This window comes from Oncorhynchus keta, unplaced genomic scaffold, assembly GCF_023373465.1.
Source record: "Oncorhynchus keta strain PuntledgeMale-10-30-2019 unplaced genomic scaffold, Oket_V2 Un_scaffold_1315_pilon_pilon, whole genome shotgun sequence".
Classification (NCBI taxonomy): domain Eukaryota; kingdom Metazoa; phylum Chordata; class Actinopteri; order Salmoniformes; family Salmonidae; genus Oncorhynchus; species Oncorhynchus keta.
This window is the reverse complement of record NW_026290769.1, coordinates 368052-384960: the sequence shown is the minus strand read 5'-3', so window position 1 is coordinate 384960 and position 16909 is coordinate 368052. Positions and strand designations below refer to the sequence as shown.

Sequence of the window (16909 nt, the reverse complement as noted above, 5' to 3'; positions counted from 1 at the left end):
CCTGTGAGGGGTTCTTGGTTGTGTTACAGTAGAAGGACTCCAGTGTGGGGTTGTGTGAGACTATGAGCCGAACTTTCTCCTTCACCCCCATGACAGCAGCCAGTGGGGTGGCCACTAACCTGCACACACAGAGAGGGGAGAGAGATGAGATGGGAGGAAGAGAGAGAGACGGCATGGTATTGCTGGGCGCAATTGTTCAGTTGATTAGATCATGTGGGTTTGATATTATCATGAGGGAGGATGGAGAGGTATGAAGGGAGGGAGAGAAAGTGATAGAGAGAGTGACAGAGAAAGGTTGACTGATTGCTATTGCTCAGCTAACACACAACTAAAAATATGAGAGAAGAGAAGAGAGGGAGGGAAAGGACACAGAGGAGAAGAGGAAGCAGAGATATGATCAGAGTGACTCAGGGAAAACAGACCGAGTTTAAATTACAGATTTAAGGTAAAATAATGTAATTAAAGATTAGCGGAGGAGAGGACAAGATGGACAGAGGAGAGAGAGGGAGGGAAGGAAGGAGAGAGGGAGAGATGGATAGAGAGAGAGGGAGAGATGGATAGAGGAGAGAGAGGGAGAGAGGGAGAGAGGGAGAGAAGGAGAGAGGGAGGGAGAGAGGGAAGGAGAAAAAGGGTGGAGCACGTGGAGGGGGGGAGGGAGAGGCATAGGAATTTAAACACATCTAGACAGATGGGGAAAGAGAAGAGGTATTAACATGTAGACAGATGGGGAAAGAGAAGAGGTATTAGCATGTAGACAGATGGGGAAAGAGAAGAGCTATTAACATGTAGACAGATGGGGAAATAGAAGAGCTATTAACATGTAGACAGATGGGGAAAGAGAAGAGGTATTAACATGTAGACAGATGGTGTAAGAGAATAGGTATAAACATGTAGACAGATGAGGGAAAGAGAAGAGGTTAAATTAACATGTAGACAGATGGGGAAAGAGAAGAGCTATTAACATGTAGACAGATGGGGAAATAGAAGAGCTATTAACATGTAGACAGATGGGGAAAGAGAAGAGGTATTAACATGTAGACAGATGGGGGAAAGAGAAGAGGTATTAACATGTAGACAGATGGGGAAAGAGAAGAGGTATTAACATGTAGACAGATGGGGAAAGAGAAGAGCTATTAACATGTAGACAGATGGGGAAATAGAAGCGCTATTAACATGTAGACAGATGGGGAAAGAGAAGAGGTATTAACATGTAGACAGATGGGGGAAAGAGAAGAGGTATTAACATGTAGACAGATGGGGAAAGAGAAGAGGTATTAACATGTAGACAGATGGGGAAATAGAAGAGGTATAAACATGTAGACAGATGGGGAAAGAGAAGAGGTATTAACATGTAGACAGATGGGGAAAGAGAAGAGCTATTAACATGTAGACAGATGAGGGAAAGAGAAGAGGTATTAACATGTAGACAGATGGGGAAAGAGAAGAGGTATTAACATGTAGACAGATGGGGAAAGAGAAGAGGTATTAACATGTAGACAGATGGGGAAAGAGAAGAGGTTAAATTAACATGTAGACAGATGGTGTAAGAGAAGAGGTATTAACATGTAGACAGATGGGGAAAGAGAAGAGCTATTAACATGTAGACAGATGGGGAAAGAGAAGAGGTATTAACATGTAGACAGATGGGGAAATAGAAGAGCTATTAACATGTAGACAGATGGGGAAAGAGAAGAGGTATTATTAACATGTAGACAGATGAGGGAAAGAGAAGAGCTATTAACATGTAGACAGATGGGGAAAGAGAAGAGGTATTAACATGTAGACAGATGGGGAAAGAGAAGAGGTATTAACATGTAGACAGGTGGGGAAAGAGAAGAGGTATTATTAACATGTAGACAGATGGGGAAAGAGAAGAGGTATTAACATGTAGACAGATGAGGGAAAGAGAATAGGTATTAACATGTAGACAGATGGGGAAAGAGAAGGGGTATTAACATGTAGACAGATGAGGGAAAGAGAAGAGGTATTAACGTGTAGACAGATGAGGGAAAGAGAAGAGGTATTAACATGTAGACAGATGGTGTAAGAGAATAGGTATAAACATGTAGACAGATGGGGAAGGAGAAGAGGTTAAATTAACATGTAGACAGATGAGGGAAAGAGAAGAGGTATAAACATGTAGACAGATGGGGAAAGAGAAGAGGTTAAATTAACATGTAGACAGATGGGGAAAGAGAAGAGGTATTAACATGTAGACAGATGGGGGAAAGAGAAGAGGTATAAACATGTAGACAGATGGGGAAAGAGAAGAGCTATTAACATGTAGACAGATGGGGAAAGAGAAGAGGTTAAATTAACATGTAGACAGATGGTGTAAGAGAAGAGGTTAAATTAGCATGTAGACAGATGAGGGAAAGAGAAGAGGTATAAACATGTAGACAGATGGGGAAAGAGAAGAGGTTAAATTAACATGTAGACAGATGGGGAAAGAGAAGAGGTTAAATTAACATGTAGACAGATGGTGTAAGAGAAGAGGTTAAATTAACATGTAGACAGATGAGGGAAAGAGAAGAGGTATTAACATGTAGACAGATGGTGTAAGAGAAGAGGTTAAATTAACATGTAGACAGATGAGGGAAAGAGAAGAGGTATTAACATGTAGACAGATGGGGAAAGAGAAGAGGTTAAATTAACATGTAGACAGATGAGGGAAAGAGAAGAGGTTAAATTAACATGTAGACAGATGAGGGAAAGAGAAGAGGTATAAACATGTAGACAGATGGGGAAAGAGAAGAGGTTAAATTAACATGTAGACAGATGGGGAAAGAGAAGAGGTATTAACATGTAGACAGATGGGGAAAGAGAAGAGGTATTAACATGTAGACAGGTGGGGAAAGAGAAGAGGTATAAACATGTAGACAGATGGGGAAAGAGAAGAGGTTAAATTAACATGTAGACAGATGAGGGAAAGAGAAGAGGTATTAACATGTAGACAGATGGGGAAAGAGAAGAGGTATTAACATGTAGACAGATGGGGAAAGAGAAGAGGTTAAATTAACATGTAGACAGATGAGGGAAAGAGAAGAGGTATTAACATGTAGACAGATGGGGAAAGAGAAGAGGTTAAATTAACATGTAGACAGATGGGGAAAGAGAAGAGGTATTAACATGTAGACAGATGGGGAAAGAGAAGAGGTATTAACATGTAGACAGGTGGGGAAAGAGAAGAGGTATTAACATGTAGACAGATGAGGGAAAGAGAAGAGGTATTAACATGTAGACAGATGGTGTAAGAGAATAGGTATAAACATGTAGACAGATGGGGAAAGAGAAGAGGTTAAATTAACATGTAGACAGATGAGGGAAAGAGAAGAGGTATAAACATGTAGACAGATGGGGAAAGAGAAGAGGTTAAATTAACATGTAGACAGATGGGGAAAGAGAAGAGGTATTAACATGTAGACAGATGGGGGAAAGAGAAGAGGTATAAACATGTAGACAGATGGGGAAAGAGAAGAGCTATTAACATGTAGACAGATGGGGAAAGAGAAGAGGTATTAACATGTAGACAGATGGGGAAAGAGAAGAGGTTAAATTAACATGTAGACAGATGAGGGAAAGAGAAGAGGTATAAACATGTAGACAGATGGGGAAAGAGAAGAGGTTAAATTAACATGTAGACAGATGGGGAACGGGGAAAGAGAAGAGGTTAAATTAACATGTAGACAGATGGGGAAAGAGAAGAGGTATTAACATGTAGACAGATGGGGAAAGAGAAGAGGTATTAACATGTAGACAGATGAGGGAAAGTGAAGAGCTATTAACATGTAGACAGATGGGGAAAGAGAAGAGGTTAAATTAACATGTAGACAGGTGGGGAAAGAGAAGAGGTATAAACATGTAGACAGATGGGGAAAGAGAAGAGGTTAAATTAACATGTAGACAGATGGGGAAAGAGAAGAGGTATTAACATGTAGACAGATGGGGAAAGAGAAGAGGTATTAACATGTAGACAGGTGGGGAAAGAGAAGAGGTATAAACATGTAGACAGATGGGGAAAGAGAAGAGGTTAAATTAACATGTAGACAGATGGGGAAAGAGAAGAGGTATTAACATGTAGACAGGTGGGGAAAGAGAAGAGGTTAAATTAACATGTAGACAGATGGGGAAAGAGAAGAGGTTAAATTAACATGTAGACAGATGAGGGAAAGAGAAGAGGTATTAACATGTAGACAGATGGGGAAAGAGAAGAGGTTAAATTAACATGTAGACAGATGAGGGAAAGAGAAGAGGTATTAACATGTAGACAGATGGGGAAAGAGAAGAGGTATTAACATGTAGACAGGTGGGGAAAGAGAAGAGGTATTAACATGTAGACAGATGGGGAAAGAGAAGAGGTATTAACATGTAGACAGATGGGTAAGAGAATAGGTATAAACATGTAGACAGATGGGGAAAGAGAAGAGGTTAAATTAACATGTAGACAGATGAGGGAAAGAGAAGAGGTATAAACATGTAGACAGATGGGGAAAGAGAAGAGGTTAAATTAACATGTAGACAGATGGGGAAAGAGAAGAGGTATTAACATGTAGACAGATGGGGGAAAGAGAAGAGGTATAAACATGTAGACAGATGGGGAAAGAGAAGAGCTATTAACATGTAGACAGATGGGGAAAGAGAAGAGGTATTAACATGTAGACAGATGGTGTAAGAGAAGAGGTTAAATTAGCATGTAGACAGATGAGGGAAAGAGAAGAGGTATAAACATGTAGACAGATGGGGAAAGAGAAGAGGTTAAATTAACATGTAGACAGATGAGGGAAAGAGAAGAGGTTAAATTAACATGTAGACAGATGGGGAAAGAGAAGAGGTATTAACATGTAGACAGATGGGGAAAGAGAAGAGGTATTAACATGTAGACAGATGGGGAAAGAGAAGAGGTATTAACATGTAGACAGGTGGGGAAAGAGAAGAGGTTAAATTAACATGTAGACAGATGAGGGAAAGAGAAGAGGTATAAACATGTAGACAGATGGGGAAAGAGAAGAGGTTAAATTAACATGTAGACAGATGGGGAAAGAGAAGAGGTATTAACATGTAGACAGATGGGGAAAGAGAAGAGGTATTAACATGTAGACAGGTGGGGAAAGAGAAGAGGTATAAACATGTAGACAGATGGGGAAAGAGAAGAGGTTAAATTAACATGTAGACAGATGGGGAAAGAGAAGAGGTATTAACATGTAGACAGATGGGGAAAGAGAAGAGGTTAAATTAACATGTAGACAGATGGGGAAAGAGAAGAGGTATTAACATGTAGACAGATGGGGAAAGAGAAGAGGTTAAATTAACATGTAGACAGATGGGGAAAGAGAAGAGGTATTAACATGTAGACAGATGGGGAAAGAGAAGAGGTATTAACATGTAGACAGGTGGGGAAAGAGAAGAGGTTAAATTAACATGTAGACAGATGGGGAAAGAGAAGAGGTTAAATTAACATGTAGACAGATGGGGAAAGAGAAGAGCTATTAACATGTAGACAGATGGGGAAAGAGAAGAGGTATTATTAACATGTAGACAGATGGGGAAATAGAAGAGCTATTAACATGTAGACAGATGGGGAAAGAGAAGAGGTATTATTAACATGTAGACAGATGGGGAAAGAGAAGAGGTTAAATTAACATGTAGACAGATGAGGGAAAGAGAAGAGGTATTAACATGTAGACAGATGGTGTAAGAGAAGAGGTTAAATTAACATGTAGACAGATGGGGGAAAGAGAAGAGGTATAAACATGTAGACAGATGGGGAAAGAGAAGAGCTATTAACATGTAGACAGATGGTGTAAGAGAAGAGGTTAAATTAGCATGTAGACAGATGAGGGAAAGAGAAGAGGTATAAACATGTAGACAGATGGGGAAAGAGAAGAGGTTAAATTAACATGTAGACAGATGAGGGAAAGAGAAGAGGTATTAACATGTAGACAGATGGGGAAGGGAAGAGGTTAAATTAACATGTAGACAGATGAGGGAAAGAGAAGAGCTATTAACATGTAGACAGATGGGGAAAGAGAAGAGGTTAAATTAACATGTAGACAGATGAGGGAAAGAGAAGAGGTATAAACATGTAGACAGATGGGGAAAGAGAAGAGGTTAAATTAACATGTAGACAGATGAGGGAAAGAGAAGAGGTATAAACATGTAGACAGATGGGGAAAGAGAAGAGGTTAAATTAACATGTAGACAGATGGGGGAAAGAGAAGAGGTATTAACATGTAGAAAGATGGGGAAAGAGAAGAGGTTAAATTAACATGTAGACAGATGAGGGAAAGAGAAGAGGTATAAACATGTAGACAGATGGGGAAAGAGAAGAGGTATTATTAACATGTAGACAGATGGGGAAAGAGAAGAGGTATTATTAACATGTAGACAGGTGGGGAAAGAGAAGAGGTATAAACATGTAGACAGATGGGGAAAGAGAAGAGGTTAAATTAACATGTAGACAGATGGGGAAAGAGAAGAGGTATTAACATGTAGACAGATGGGGAAAGAGAAGAGGTATTAACATGTAGACAGGTGGGGAAAGAGAAGAGGTATTAACATGTAGACAGATGAGGGAAAGAGAAGAGGTATAAACATGTAGACAGATGGGGAAAGAGAAGAGGTTAAATTAAACATGTAGACAGATGAGGGAAAGAGAAGAGGTATTAACATGTAGACAGATGGGGAAAGAGAAGAGGTTAAATTAACATGTAGACAGATGGGGAAAGAGAAGAGCTATTAACATGTAGACAGATGGGGAAAGAGAAGAGGTATTATTAACATGTAGACAGATGGGGAAAGAGAAGAGGTATTAACATGTAGACAGATGGGGAAAGAGAAGAGGTATTAACATGTAGACAGATGGGGAAAGAGAAGAGGTTAAATTAACATGTAGACAGATGAGGGAAAGAGAAGAGGTATTAACATGTAGACAGATGGGGAAAGAGAAGAGGTATTAACATGTAGACAGATGGGGAAAGAGAAGAGGTTAAATTAACATGTAGACAGATGGGGAAAGAGAAGAGGTATTAACATGTAGACAGATGGGGAAAGAGAAGAGGTTAAATTAACATGTAGACAGATGAGGGAAAGAGAAGAGGTATTAACATGTAGACAGATGGGGAAATAGAAGAGCTATTAACATGTAGACAGATGGGGAAAGAGAAGAGCTATTAACATGTAGACAGATGGGGAAATAGAAGAGCTATTAACATGTAGACAGATGGGGAAAGAGAAGAGCTATTAACATGTAGACAGATGGGGAAATAGAAGAGCTATTAACATGTAGACAGATGGGGAAAGAGAAGAGGTATTAACATGTAGACAGGTGGGGAAAGAGAAGAGGTATTAACATGTAGACAGATGAGGGAAAGAGAAGAGGTTAAATTAACATGTAGACAGATGGGGAAAGAGAAGAGCTATTAACATGTAGACAGATGGGGAAAGAGAAGAGGTTAAATTAACATGTAGACAGATGAGGGAAAGAGAAGAGGTATAAACATGTAGACAGATGGGGAAATAGAAGAGCTATTAACATGTAGACAGATGGGGAAAGAGAAGAGCTATTAACATGTAGACAGATGGGGAAATAGAAGAGCTATTAACATGTAGACAGATGGGGAAAGAGAAGAGGTATTATTAACATGTAGACAGATGGGGAAAGAGAAGAGGTTAAATTAACATGTAGACAGATGAGGGAAAGAGAAGAGGTATTAACATGTAGACAGATGGTGTAAGAGAAGAGGTTAAATTAACATGTAGACAGATGAGGGAAAGAGAAGAGGTATTAACATGTAGACAGATGGGGAAAGAGAAGAGGTTAAATTAACATGTAGACAGATGGGGAAAGAGAAGAGGTATTAACATGTAGACAGATGAGGGAAAGAGAAGAGGTATAAACATGTAGACAGATGGGGAAAGAGAAGAGGTTAAATTAACATGTAGACAGATGGGGAAAGAGAAGAGGTTAAATTAACATGTAGACAGATGGGGAAAGAGAAGAGCTATTAACATGTAGACAGATGAGGGAAAGAGAAGAGGTATTAACATGTAGACAGATGAGGGAAAGAGAAGAGGTATAAACATGTAGACAGATGGGGAAAGAGAAGAGGTATTAACATGTAGACAGATGGGGAAAGAGAAGAGGTTAAATTAAACATGTAGACAGATGGGGAAAGAGAAGAGGTATTAACATGTAGACAGATGAGGGAAAGAGAAGAGGTATAAACATGTAGACAGATGGGGAAAGAGAAGAGGTTAAATTAACATGTAGACAGATGGGGAAAGAGAAGAGGTTAAATTAACATGTAGACAGATGGGGAAAGAGAAGAGCTATTAACATGTAGACAGATGAGGGAAAGAGAAGAGGTATTAACATGTAGACAGATGAGGGAAAGAGAAGAGGTATAAACATGTAGACAGATGGGGAAAGAGAAGAGGTATTAACATGTAGACAGATGGGGAAAGAGAAGAGGTTAAATTAAACATGTAGACAGATGGGGGAAAGAGAAGAGGTATTAACATGTAGACAGATGGGAAAAGAGAAGAGGTATTAACATGTAGACAGATGAGGGAAAGAGAAGAGGTATTAACATGTAGACAGATGGGGAAAGAGAAGAGGTTAAATTAACATGTAGACAGATGGTGAAAGAGAAGAGGTATTAACATGTAGACAGATGGGAAAAGAGAAGAGGTATTAACATGTAGACAGATGAGGGAAAGAGAAGAGGTATTAACATGTAGACAGATGGGAAAAGAGAAGAGGTATTAACATGTAGACAGATGGGGGAAAGAGAAGAGGTATTAACATGTAGACAGATGGGGGAAAGAGAAGAGGTATTAACATGTAGACAGATGGGAAAAGAGAAGAGGTATTAACATGTAGACAGATGGGGAAAGAGAAGAGGTATTAACATGTAGACAGATGGGAAAAGAGAAGAGGTATTAACATGTAGACAGATGGGGAAAGAGAAGAGGTATTAACATGTAGACAGATGGGGAAAGAGAAGAGGTATTAACATGTAGACAGATGGGGAAAGAGAAGAGGTATTAACATGTAGACAGATGGGGAAATAGAAGAGGTATTAACATGTAGACAGATGGGAAAAGAGAAGAGGTATTAACATGTAGACAGATGGGGAAAGAGAAGAGGTATTAACATGTAGACAGATGGGGAAATAGAAGAGGTATTAACATGTAGACAGATGGGGGAAAGAGAAGAGGTATTAACATGTAGACAGATGGGAAAAGAGAAGAGGTATTAACATGTAGACAGATGGGGAAATAGAAGAGGTATTAACATGTAGACAGATGGGAAAAGAGAAGAGGTATTAACATGTAGACAGATGGGAAAAGAGAAGAGGTATTAACATGTAGACAGATGGGGAAAGAGAAGAGGTATTAACATGTAGACAGATGGGGAAATAGAAGAGGTATTAACATGTAGACAGATGGGGGAAAGAGAAGAGGTATTAACATGTAGACAGATGGGAAAAGAGAAGAGGTATTAACATGTAGACAGATGGGGAAATAGAAGAGGTATTAACATGTAGACAGATGGGGAAATAGAAGATGGTATTAACATGTAGACAGATGGGGGAAAGAGAAGAGGTATTAACATGTAGACAGATGGGAAAAGAGAAGAGGTATTAACATGTAGACAGATGGGAAAAGAGAAGAGGTATTAACATGTAGACAGATGGGGGAAAGAGAAGAGGTATTAACATGTAGACAGATGGGAAAAGAGAAGAGGTATTAACATGTAGACAGATGGGGAAAGAGAAGAGGTATAAACATGTAGACAGATGGGGAAAGAGAAGAGCTATTAACATGTAGACAGATGGGGAAAGAGAAGAGGTATTAACATGTAGACAGATGGGGAAAGAGAAGAGGTATTAACATGTAGACAGATGGGGAAAGAGAAGAGGTATTAACATGTAGACAGATGGGGAAAGAGAAGAGGTATTAACATGTAGACAGATGGGGAAAGAGAAGAGGTATTAACATGTAGACAGATGGGGAAAGAGAAGAGGTATTAACATGTAGACAGATGGGGAAAGAGAAGAGGTATTAACATGTAGACAGATGGGGAAAGAGAAGAGGTATTAACATGTAGACAGATGGGGAAAGAGAAGAGGTATTAACATGTAGACAGATGGGGGAAAGAGAAGAGGTATTAACATGTAGACAGATGATGAAAGAGAAGAGGTATTAACATGTAGACAGATGGGGGAAAGAGTCAGAGGATTAATCGTATGAGGGGTGACAGCCAGCCAAACAGGCAGACAGACGGACAGACGTACCTCTCGAAGATCTGTCGTATTACGAGGAAGGCTAGGGCAATGGGTAGCACCACCCAAAGGTCGCTGGCCTTGGCGTAGACACGGCCATCTTTGTCCTCCAGGTCAGCCCAGCCCAGCCCCTCAGGGAACCACAGCCGCTCATTCCAGAACCACTCGCTCAGACTGGACACCATACTGGGGAGAGAGCAGAGAAGACGGTTAATATACTGACATTTACACACACACACACACACACACACACACACACACACACACACACACACACACACACACACACACACACACACACACACACACACACACACACACACACACACACACACACACACACACACACACACACACACACACACACACACACACACACACACACACACACACACACACACACACAACAGTTGTCCCATGTGTAGTCTACTTCCTGGTCTCTTTTATGACACAATGTCTGTCTAATCCTTCTCCATCTCATCCTAGCCAGACACAGGAAGAATGGAAGGGGTTCAAATCCCTAACTGAATGAATGTTTATTTATCCATTTCTCTCACCGCAGTTAAACAACAGGAACCATCCCAATCAGAGGAAATGTTCATACCTCAACAATCGTCTGAAGTCAGATCCATATTCTAATCTATACCATCTGTTGTATAAACGCCACATAACATAGCATTGGGAGAAATCTGCAGGCCAAATGAATAGGAACAATTGGCACCAACTAATTAGTTGTAGATGTAATGACATTGTGCAAATCTTCCCCATTCAATTACAGATGTAGGATCTTCATTTGATCACCCTGTTGTAGGAGAACTGTCCTGCAAAATGTAAAACTTGTTGTGTATTTGTGTATTTGAGGTTTAAAAATACTTCTTAAGTTTGTAATTTCCATTTAGAAATTTCAGACTTAATATTCCCTCAGGTAAAATGTATCAATCCCCCCCCCACACACAAGGTCAGAGTTCACTTTGCTTTAGCTCATGGATAAATGTCTAGTGGGAGGCCTACACCATAAGAAATGTGCGTAAAACCAGTGTATTGATGCCAAATAATTACAGTCCACCCTAAAAACTAGGGATTGATTCATTATGCAGTGTAGCCTAGTATCTATAGCTACAGTATATACCGTATTTAGCTGCTATTTAGCTGTTATTCATAAACCTTTTGTAAAAATTACATCAAATAGCCTAACAATGTGGGAAGAATTAGTCGGCTTGAGGAGTAATTCAGCCACTATTTAGCCTATTGTTGAACTAAGCGGGTTTTGTCTGGCTAATAGTTTACACAAATGGGCTGCAATATTCAAGGTGAATTCAAGTCCAACGTGAGAGACTCCCCTGGTCTGAAGTCCTCCTTGCACCTTCTCTCTCTGTGTCTCTTATTCTCTTTCTTTCTCTCTGTGTCTGTGCTTGTGTCTCTCTTTTTGTTCTATGTAGAGGCCTATAGTAGTTACAGTGTTTGTGACTGTCTGTGCTTGTGTCTCTCTTTTTGTTCTATGTAGAGGCCTATAGTAGCTACAGTGTTTGTGACTGTCTGTGCTTGTGTCTCTCTTTTTGTTCTATGTAGAGGCCTATAGTAGCTACAGTGTTTGTGACTGTCTGTGCTTGTGTCTCTCTTTTTGTTCTATGTAGAGGCCTATAGTAGCTACAGTGTTTGTGACTGTCTGTGCTTGTGTCTCTCTTTTTGTTCTATGTAGAGGCCTATAGTAGCTACAGTGTTTGTGACTGTCTGTGCTTGTGTCTCTCTTTTTGTTCTATGTAGAGGCCTATAGTAGCTACAGTGTTTGTGACTGTCTGTGCTTGTGTCTCTCTTTTTGTTCTATGTAGAGGCCTATAGTAGCTACAGTGTTTGTGACTGTCTGTGCTTGTGTCTCTCTTTTTGTTCTATGTAGAGGCCTATAGTAGTTACAGTGTTTGTGACTGTCTGTGCTTGTGTCTCTCTTTTTGTTCTATGTCGAGGCCTATAGTAGCTACAGTGTTTGTGACTGTCTGTGCTTGTGTCTCTCCTTTTGTTCTATGTAGAGGCCTATAGTAGCTACAGTGTTTGTGACTGTCTGTGCTTGTGTCTCTCTTTTTGTTCTATGTAGAGGCCTATAGTAGCTACAGTGTTTGTGACTGTCTGTGCTTGTGTCTCTCTTTTGTTCTATGTAGAGGCCTATAGTAGCTACAGTGTTTGTGACTGTGTGCTTGTGTCTCTCTTTTGTTCTATGTAGAGGCCTATAGTAGCTACAGTGTTTGTGACTGTCTGTGCTTGTGTCTCTCTTTTTGTTCTATGTAGAGGCCTATAGTAGCTACAGTGTTTGTGACTGTCTGTGCTTGTGTCTCTCTTTTTGTTCTATGTAGAGGCCTATAGTAGCTACAGTGTTTGTGACTGTCTGTGCTTGTGTCTCTCTTTTTGTTCTATGTAGAGGCCTATAGTAGCTACAGTGTTTGTGACTATCTGTGCTTGTGTCTCTCTTTTTGTTCTATGTAGAGGCCTATAGTAGTTACAGTGTTTGTGACTGTCTGTGCTTGTGTCTCTCTTTTTGTTCTATGTAGAGGCCTATAGTAGCTACAGTGTTTGTGACTGTTTGTGCTTGTGTCTCTCTTTTTGTTCTATGTAGAGGCCTATAGTAGCTACAGTGTTTGTGACTGTCTGTGCTTGTGTCTCTCTTTTTGTTCTATGTAGAGGCCTATAGTAGCTACAGTGTTTGTGACTGTCTGTGCTTGTGTCTCTCTTTTTGTTCTATGTAGAGGCCTATAGTAGCTACAGTGTTTGTGACTGTCTGTGCTTGTGTCTCTCTTTTTGTTCTATGTAGAGGCCTATAGTAGCTACAGTGTTTGTAACTGTGCTTGTGTCTCTCTTTTTGTTCTATGTAGAGGCCTATAGTAGCTACAGTGTTTGTGACTGTCTGTGCTTGTGTCTCTCTTTTTGTTCTATGTAGAGGCCTTACAGTAGCAACAGTATTTGCGACTGTCTGTGCTTGTGTCTCTCTTTTTGTTCTATGTAGAGGCCTATAGTAGCTACAGTATTTGCGACTGTCTGTGCTTGTGTCTCTCTTTTTGTTCTATGTAGAGGCCTATAGTAGCTACAGTGTTTGTGACTGTGCTTGTGTCTCTCTTTTTGTTCTATGTAGAGGCCTATAGTAGCTACAGTGTTTGTGACTGTCTGTGCTTGTGTCTCTCTTTTTGTTCTATGTAGAGGCCTATAGTAGCTAAAGTGTTTGTGACTGTCTGTGCTTGTGTCTCTCTTTTTGTTCTATGTAGAGGCCTATAGTAGCTACAGTGTTTGTGACTGTCTGTGCTTGTGTCTCTCTTTTTGTTCTATGTAGAGGCCTATAGTAGCTAGTGTTTGTGACTGTCTGTGCTTGTGTCTCTCTTTTTGTTCTATGTAGAGGCCTATAGTAGCTACAGTGTTTGTGACTGTGCTTGTGTCTCTCTTTTTGTTCTATGTAGAGGCCTATAGTAGCTACAGTGTTTGTGACTGTCTGTGCTTGTGTCTCTCTTTTTGTTCTATGTAGAGGCCTATAGTAGCTACAGTGTTTGTGACTGTGCTTGTGTCTCTCTTTTTGTTCTATGTAGAGGCCTATAGTAGCTACAGTGTTTGTGACTGTCTGTGCTTGTGTCTCTCTTTTTGTTCTATGTAGAGGCCTATAGTAGCTACAGTGTTTGTGACTGTCTGTGCTTGTGTCTCTCTTTTTGTTCTATGTAGAGGCCTATAGTAGCTACAGTGTTTGTGACTGTCTGTGCTTGTGTCTCTCTTTTTGTTCTATGTAGAGGCCTATAGTAGCTACAGTGTTTGTGACTGTCTGTGCTTGTGTCTCTCTTTTTGTTCTATGTAGAGGCCTATAGTAGCTACAGTGTTTGTGACTGTCTGTGCTTGTGTCTCTCTTTTTGTTCTATGTAGAGGCCTATAGTAGCTACAGTGTTTGTGACTGTCTGTGCTTGTGTCTCTCTTTTGTTCTATGTAGAGGCCTATAGTAGCTACAGTGTTTGTGACTGTGTGCTTGTGTCTCTCTTTTTGTTCTATGTAGAGGCCTATAGTAGCTACAGTGTTTGTGACTGTCTGTGCTTGTGTCTCTCTTTTTGTTCTATGTAGAGGCCTATAGTAGCTACAGTGTTTGTGACTGTCTGTGCTTGTGTCTCTCTTTTTGTTCTATGTAGAGGCCTATAGTAGCTACAGTGTTTGTGACTGTCTTGTGTCTCTCTTTTTGTTCTATGTAGAGGCCTATAGTAGCTACAGTGTTTGTGACTGTCTGTGCTTGTGTCTCTCTTTTTGTTCTATGTAGAGGCCTATAGTAGCTACAGTGTTTGTGACTGTGCTTGTGTCTCTCTTTTTGTTCTATGTAGAGGCCTATAGTAGCTACAGTGTTTGTGACTGTCTGTGCTTGTGTCTCTCTTTTTGTTCTATGTAGAGGCCTATAGTAGCTACAGTGTTTGTGACTGTCTGTGCTTGTGTCTCTCTTTTTGTTCTATGTAGAGGCCTATAGTAGCTACAGTGTTTGTGACTGTCTGTGCTTGTGTCTCTCTTTTGTTCTATGTAGAGGCCTATAGTAGCTACAGTGTTTGTGACTGTCTGTGCTTGTGTCTCTCTTTTTGTTCTATGTAGAGGCCTATAGTAGCTACAGTGTTTGTGACTGTCTGTGCTTGTGTCTCTCTTTTTGTTCTATGTAGAGGCCTATAGTAGCTACAGTGTTTGTGACTGTGCTTGTGTCTCTCTTTTTTGTTCTATGTAGAGGCCTATAGTAGCTACAGTGTTTGTGACTGTCTGTGCTTGTGTCTCTCTTTTTGTTCTATGTAGAGGCCTATAGTAGCTACAGTGTTTGTGACTGTCTGTGCTTGTGTCTCTCTTTTTGTTCTATGTAGAGGCCTATAGTAGCTAAAGTGTTTGTGACTGTCTGTGCTTGTGTCTCTCTTTTTGTTCTATGTAGAGGCCTATAGTAGCTACAGTGTTTGTGACTGTCTGTGCTTGTGTCTCTCTTTTTGTTCTATGTAGAGGCCTATAGTAGCTACAGTGTTTGTGACTGTCTGTGCTTGTGTCTCTCTTTTTGTTCTATGTAGAGGCCTATAGTAGCTACAGTGTTTGTGACTGTGCTTGTGTCTCTCTTTTTGTTCTATGTAGAGGCCTATAGTAGCTACAGTGTTTGTGACTGTCTGTGCTTGTGTCTCTCTTTTTGTTCTATGTAGAGGCCTATAGTAGCTACAGTGTTTGTGACTGTGCTTGTGTCTCTCTTTTTGTTCTATGTAGAGGCCTATAGTAGCTACAGTATTTGCGACTGTCTGTGCTTGTGTCTCTCTTTTTGTTCTATGTAGAGGCCTATAGTAGCTACAGTGTTTGTGACTGTGCTTGTGTCTCTCTTTTTGTTCTATGTAGAGGCCTATAGTAGCTACAGTGTTTGTGACTGTCTGTGCTTGTGTCTCTCTTTTTGTTCTATGTAGAGGCCTATAGTAGCTACAGTGTTTGTGACTGTCTGTGCTTGTGTCTCTCTTTTTGTTCTATGTAGAGGCCTATAGTAGCTACAGTGTTTGTGACTGTCTGTGCTTGTGTCTCTCTTTTTGTTCTATGTAGAGGCCTATAGTAGCTACAGTGTTTGTGACTGTCTGTGCTTGTGTCTCTCTTTTTGTTCTATGTAGAGGCCTATAGTAGCTACAGTGTTTGTGACTGTGTGCTTGTGTCTCTCTTTTTGTTCTATGTAGAGGCCTATAGTAGCTACAGTGTTTGTGACTGTCTGTGCTTGTGTCTCTCTTTTTGTTCTATGTAGAGGCCTATAGTAGCTACAGTGTTTGTGACTGTCTGTGCTTGTGTCTCTCTTTTTGTTCTATGTAGAGGCCTATAGTAGCTACAGTGTTTGTGACTGTCTGTGCTTGTGTCTCTCTTTTTGTTCTATGTAGAGGCCTATAGTAGCTACAGTGTTTGTGACTGTGCTTGTGTCTCTCTTTTTGTTCTATGTAGAGGCCTATAGTAGCTACAGTGTTTGTGACTGTCTGTGCTTGTGTCTCTCTTTTTGTTCTATGTAGAGGCCTATAGTAGCTACAGTGTTTGTGACTGTCTGTGCTTGTGTCTCTCTTTTTGTTCTATGTAGAGGCCTATAGTAGCTACAGTGTTTGTGACTGTGCTTGTGTCTCTCTTTTTGTTCTATGTAGAGGCCTATAGTAGCTACAGTGTTTGTGACTGTCTGTGCTTGTGTCTCTCTTTTTGTTCTATGTAGAGGCCTATAGTAGCTACAGTGTTTGTGACTGTCTGTGCTTGTGTCTCTTTTTTGTTCTATGTAGAGGCCTACAGTAGCTACAGTGTTTGTGACTGTCTGTGCTTGTGTCTCTCTTTTTGTTCTATGTAGAGGCCTATAGTAGCTACAGTGTTTGTGACTGTCTGTGCTTGTGTCTCTCTTTTTGTTCTATGTAGAGGCCTATAGTAGCTACAGTGTTTGTGACTGTCTGTGCTTGTGTCTCTCTTTTTGTTCTATGTAGAGGCCTATAGTAGCTACAGTGTTTGTGACTGTCTGTGCTTGTGTCTCTCTTTTTGTTCTATGTAGAGGCCTATAGTAGCTACAGTGTTTGTGACTGTCTGTGCTTGTGTCTCTCTTTTTGTTCTATGTAGAGGCCTATAGTAGCTACAGTGTTTGTGACTGTCTGTGCTTGTGT

At 40.3% G+C, this 16909-nt stretch overlaps 1 protein-coding gene across 3 annotated transcripts in view; it reads right to left on the bottom strand.

Annotated features, from left to right (window-relative positions):
• The window catches only part of LOC118367683 (ceramide synthase 2-like), a 75427-nt gene that overhangs the window by 23955 nt on the left and 34563 nt on the right, over positions 1 to 16909 (bottom strand). For all 3 annotated transcript variants that reach the window (XM_052513566.1, XM_052513568.1, XM_052513567.1), the window contains exons 2-3: positions 10299 to 10472; positions 2 to 119 (exon numbers count right to left, since the gene is read on the bottom strand). In XM_052513566.1, the coding sequence (XP_052369526.1) occupies positions 2 to 119; positions 10299 to 10471 (291 nt within the window). In that variant the 5' untranslated portion in view covers position 10472. The remainder of the gene's footprint in view (position 1; positions 120 to 10298; positions 10473 to 16909) is intronic.